Source organism: Lipotes vexillifer, unplaced genomic scaffold, assembly GCF_000442215.2.
Source record: "Lipotes vexillifer unplaced genomic scaffold, Lipotes_vexillifer_v1.1 scaffold4, whole genome shotgun sequence".
In the NCBI taxonomy this organism is placed as follows: Eukaryota; Metazoa; Chordata; class Mammalia; order Artiodactyla; family Lipotidae; genus Lipotes; species Lipotes vexillifer.
In genome coordinates, this window is record NW_006785876.1 from 3,052,902 (window position 1) to 3,058,443 (window position 5,542).

At 54.6% G+C, this 5,542-nt stretch overlaps 1 protein-coding gene across 1 annotated transcript in view; it reads right to left on the reverse strand.

Moving 5' to 3' along the window:
* Positions 1–236: 236 nt before the first annotated feature.
* The window catches only part of LOC103074511 (trem-like transcript 2 protein), a 7,406-nt gene continuing 2,100 nt past the window's right edge, over positions 237–5,542 (reverse strand). Inside the window, exons 2-5 of the mRNA XM_007458313.1 lie at positions 4,757–5,077; positions 1,809–2,229; positions 632–738; positions 237–331 (exon numbers count right to left, since the gene is read on the reverse strand). Coding sequence (XP_007458375.1) covers positions 237–331; positions 632–738; positions 1,809–2,229; positions 4,757–5,077 — 944 coding nt within the window. The remainder of the gene's footprint in view (positions 332–631; positions 739–1,808; positions 2,230–4,756; positions 5,078–5,542) is intronic.

Sequence of the window (5,542 nt, forward strand, 5' to 3'; positions counted from 1 at the left end):
CTACCCCCAGGGACTTCCCGCCTGGTGCCCCCTGCTCTGCCCCCTGTCCCCCGCCAGGTTCCGGGAAGCCCAGGGGAACTGAGAGGATGCAGTGCAGCCTCCGGTTCTGGGAAGGCCTGAGTCCAGCATTGCACAGTCCTCATCCCCAGCCTGGCTTCAATCCACACAGGTCCCCATCTTCACTCCTCTTCTGGTCTCCCGGGACCCCTCTGGGAGAAGCTCCCCCCACCATACAGTTAAGTGGCTTCAGACCAAGCAGGCTTCCACGGAGGCTCTGGTCTTGTGGATGGGTCCCTCCAGGATCTGGCAGGATCACGGCACATGCTGTAGCCTGCGAGGATGGGGACAGAGATGAAGAGGGCGGTCCTCCTGCTCACCACCCACAGCTCCTGGGCCAGCCCAGCCCCTCTGCCTCTGCCCTCCGCTTGTGTTGGCTCAGCCCCAGAAGGCTACGCTGAGCTGTCGCCGCCTGCCCACCCGCCTCCCTCACCTGGGTGCTGTACGGTCCTCCTGACTGGACACAGGCGAGGACACACCGTCTGGGGACCGAGGGCATTCGGGCACTTTGGAAAGGGTGTCAAACCCCCCAGCGCTCTGTCCTCGGGGGTCCAGGAGGGTGGGCTCTACTCACTTCCCATGTGTCTCTTCTTCCAGAACCCATAGACCACGATCAGCATCACAGGCACTGGGAGCAAGGCCAGCACCGCCACGAGCACAGCAGGATAGAAGTCCTGGTGCCTGCAGAGACAGGACGGAGTGCGGAGGAGGTGAGTACCAGGGTGCCCCACCCTGGCCCACGTCTTTCTGCGCACCACGGGAGAGGAGTGGGGCCAGGGGAAACCTGCCAGTCCCTGTGGGGAATGATGGCCTCTCTTCCTTGGGGACCCAGCTGTGGGAGAAGGAAGTGAGGTGCTCAGAGGTCAGGGGATGAAGCCCCCTGCCCCCAGCGAAGGGAAGCATCTCTCCACTTTAGTACCTCTCCTCCATTATTCCCCCAAATGTGCTGAGGACAAGGGCTCTATTCCCCCATTTGTGACAGAAGAGACCAACGTTCTTACTCTCCTCGTGGTGACTGAGGATGGCACTTCCCACCTTTGTCCTCTGGAACAGATGCTATAGGTGCCCTGCCTATATTCCCTTGCTGTATCACTTCCATGTACACCAGTCCTCAGCAGCTCCATTTAAAAATTTGGGGGCCTGAGGGCTTTCTCTTGTCACTGGCGCTCTCCATGCCACACATGGCAGGCAGCCCTCTACCAATAACCAACAGACTGGGTGTATAAATACCCCAGCTCCCTTGCCCTCCAGGTGGCTGCTAGACACTGGACCCTAAAGTCTCCCCAATGGGACTGAGCTCTTGCTGCCCACAGTGATAACCAGCCTCAGTAAGTTCTCTATCTGCTGCCTTCCCTTCCCTGTCTCACTTCCCCATGCTCTTTCCAGTGTTCCAAATACAATGTGAATCCTGGTCTCAGAGTCCACTCCTCAGGGAACCCAAATTAAAGTGTCCCCATTTCCCACTTCCTACTGCCCAGGCTGCTCCCCTTGTCTGGTCCCTACCCTCTCCTCTTCATCCACAGACTCTAATGCTGACCCAGCCGCTGCCCTCCTTTCCCGCTGCCATCATTTCTGTCCCATGTCCATCCCAGCTTCCCTCTCCCACCTCCCATTCAGCAGCAGGCCAAACTGAGTTCCCGGTGGGCGAAAGGGGCTGGTCTGCTGCAACATTTCACCTTGGCGTCTGTTCAGGCACCAAGAACTGTTGCCATGTCTGGGAAAATGGCATTCAACCCAGGCCCCCCGGGTACCTGCTGGGGGATAATAGGTTGAGGAGAGACCTGCCAGTGGGGCACATTCCCGTGGTGGGCGATCCCATGGTGCACAGGTGCCCAGCCTTAGTGGGGGTGGAGGCTGGGCCAGCAGCAGAGGCTCCGGCATTGCTGGGAGACGCAGTCACTGTCTGGGACCCCATGGTCCTACTGGGCCCCGTGGTGGAGGGGCTGGTGCCAGTGAAGCCGTAGCCCGTCACAGAGGTCAGTCTGATGCTCCCTGAGGCAGGGAAGGGCAAGAGTCTAGCCAAGGTGAGGAGTCCAGGTGTGAACACCGTCATGCTGGTGGTGAAAGGGGCATCAGGGCCTGAGGTGAGGGCTGGGCCTGCTGTGACGACAGTTCCACTCTGGAGGATGGTGGGCAGCTTCGTAAGAGGAGTGTTTCTCTTGGTTGTGGAGGCTGAGGGACCAGAGAGGGAGGAAGGTGAGACTGAGTCGGGGGCCTTGGTGCTGGAAGCAGCTCCCGGCAGCCCACACACTTGTCTGGGTAGGACCTGTCCTTGTGTTGCTCCTTGACCTTGGACCTAGGATTCTGCTGTGCTGAGGGACCAGGTGTGTGCTTGTTTGGAGGGTGAGGCCAGGGAGGAGGAAGTAGGCACAGGAAAGAAGGAAGAGTCTTTCACAAAACTTTCAGGGTCCCCTGTCAGGCCACCTGGGCCAAGAGGACACTTCCCTCCCCACCCCCATCTCTCTTGTCACTTCATGGACCTTCCTCATTCCTGTAAGTCAGAGATTTCTCTGCTCTGATGTTGAACGTGAACTTTCGCAGTTGCTCCATGATTGGCGACTGGGATCCAGAGATGAAGACAAGGAAGCATCAAAGGCCCAGATCCCAAAGAACGCCATGAGCAGCGGGGCCCGCTGCCTTCCTTGGGGGCTTATTAAGAGACACAGGAGCTGGTCCTGCCACCTTCATGCATCAGTTCAGGCCTTTATCATCCCATTTTCTAGAAGAAGGTTGGACTTTGGATGGTGGAAGAGGAGGGAGTGGTAGGAGCTGTGAGGGCTCAGTCTAGAAGGCAGTGTTGACTCTTTCTCGTCAGGGAACAGGAAAATAAAGAGAGAGGGATGGTGAGGGGGAGAGGGCTGCTGCTGGCTGCTGCTGCATCCCGCTACTATGCATGCAAGGATGCACTCCTGAGGGCCAGATGGTCACCGTGGAAGGTGCCCATTTTTCTGGGCAAGGGAACCAGAACAAGTGGCACTGGTGCGGGTGGGGATGGGGGAAGGGGCTGATCTGGAGCCAGATCTCCCACATCATCCTACTCAGCAGTGTGAAGAGACCCCCAAAGGACCTTTCAAAGAACTCAAACACAGGTGCCTTAGGAGAGCCGGCATTTATTTGGCCACAGAGGATCTAAGAGTGGGCAGAAAAGGAGTGACATGCAACAGAGAGAGACCTCCTACAAGGGTCAGTGAAGTCACACAACCATTTCCCTCTGCTTCATCCCTGCCTCAGTATACCAAGGGGTTGGGAGGGGCAGGGCCAGGAGGAGGTGATGGAGAGGGGTACCCCTTCCCTACCTCCTGAGATCAAGGAGGGGGAGCTGGACAGCAGCAGTCCCCCTTCTCAGCTTCAAGTGCCTGGGGCCATAAACCTGGTTTTCAAGGGGGACTGGAAGAGCATATATTGCTAAAAGATTCACCTTTTTAATTGCCTGTGCATTTTTTATTTCCTAATAATTGAAAAGGTCTGCAAAGTTGGAATCTCCCCAAACTGTGGTTAAGAGATGGAAAGTGAGATCTGACATAGTACAAGAGAGGGATACACTGAGGGAAAACTAAAACCGTTTCATGTTTGTATCCCTACAAATTAAGACTTCAGTAAATTGGTTTTGACTGCTTCCCTAGGGCTAAATCAGAACCGGAGAGGGAAGGAATGAGATTTGCTCCATATCTTAGAGATAGCAGTTACCCTAGCTCAGACCCAACAGAAGATGGGGATGCAGTCGGGTTAGGGGAACAGGGAAGGGTGGATAATAAGTTTCACAGTCACTGGCTGCTCTTTGTCTGGCTCCTCACCCTTTCCCATCTTATAAATGTGGAAGGAGCACAGGGCTACATTCTTGGCCCTCCTCTCTTTTTCTACACTCAAGGGAAAGTTTTGATAACCTTAAAGACAAGGCACAATATCACCTCCTCTAAACTCTCCCATAGCTTCCTATTCTACCTAGGATAAAACTCAAACCCCAGATCATGGGCTTTAGGGCTGCTGTTTGCCTGTCCAACCTCATCTTCTATCACTCTGCCCCACACTCAATATGGACCAGCTTCTTCTCACCTCAGGGACTTTGCACATGCAGTTCTGCCCACCTGGGAAGCCCTTTGAATCACCCACTTTCAACAGGGCTAGAAAGCTCTCATCACATGCAGGCTTTGCTTGATGTCATCTGCTCAGGGAGGTCTTCTCTGATTCCCCACTAATTCAGTAGCTCCCCCCACCACTGAACTTTCTAGTTCATCACATTGTTTTATTTTCTTAAGAACATTTATTGTTATCTGCAACTGTTTATCTGACAGTGTGCTATTGCCTGTCACCTCCCATAGGGTCTGGTTTTGCTCACCACTGTATCCTCAGAGCCTAGAATAGTGCCTGGCACAGAATCAGGGCTCAGTGAATATATATGGAACAGATGATTGAATAAAACAAGCACAGAGAGTCCTGAGTTCTAATCTCATCTCGTCCACTTGCTAGTTCTGTGACCCCGGACAAAGTCAGAGCTGCAAGGACTTTTTAGATCTCATTTCCTTCATCTGTAAAAGGGTGACAAGAATGCCCATGAAGCTGTCTGTAAAGGAATTGTGAAAACCCCACTGTACATCATGCCTATTGATGGATTATTATTATTGTTATATTTGATGTCAGTGGAGTTCAGGGCGGGGAGGACACCCCCCCAGCATCCCAGTGCCCCAGCAGGCCTGCTCACCTGGAGACACTTCCAGCAGGAAGCCCATCAGAGGGTAGAGGATGCCAGAGCTGTTGCGCATGCACCAGTACCGGCCCGAGTCCTGGCGCCTCAGGGCCGCCATGGTGATACTGACCACCTTGGCCTGGGTATCGTCCTGCAGCAAATAGCGCGGCCCCTGCACCCCAACACGGGTGAACACAGTCTCACACTTCTTCCTCCTGATTTTGCACCAAACCTTACCCTCTGTGTGGTTTTTGCGGCTCTTGTAGGAGCACTGCACAGACAGAGTCTCCCCTTCAAAGTGCCGCACTTTGGAGTACACGCTCTCGACAGGGGCACCTGGGGAGACACGACTTGTTGAGAAAGGAGGAAGGAAGCATCTTGAAACTTAAAGCTCATGGTGAAGGGAGAGGAGGTGGATATTGCTCTGCTGTCATGGAACTCAAGAGCGTGAAGAAGAAATACAGCCCAACTCCGATGGAGGGGGACACAGGCTCCTCCCCCAGGGAGCTCTTGGTCTGTTGGAGGAGACACTAGCCCTGCCCTGTAGTTCCCAGACTGATGGGGGAGACAGTAGTCCTGTGCCCTTGGGGAATCCTAAAACGATGAGGAAGACGCAGGGCTAGCGCTACGGGGACTCCCAGTCTGATGGTGGAGACACAGGCCTAGCCCACAGGGAGCCCCTAGTCTAATGAAGGAAACTCAGCCCTTACACTCAGGGAACTTCAGCAGACGCAGCCGTTTTCTTTGCGGCATTTTCTAGTCTGATGGGAGAGTAATAAGCCCTGTCTTCAGGGTCTTGTG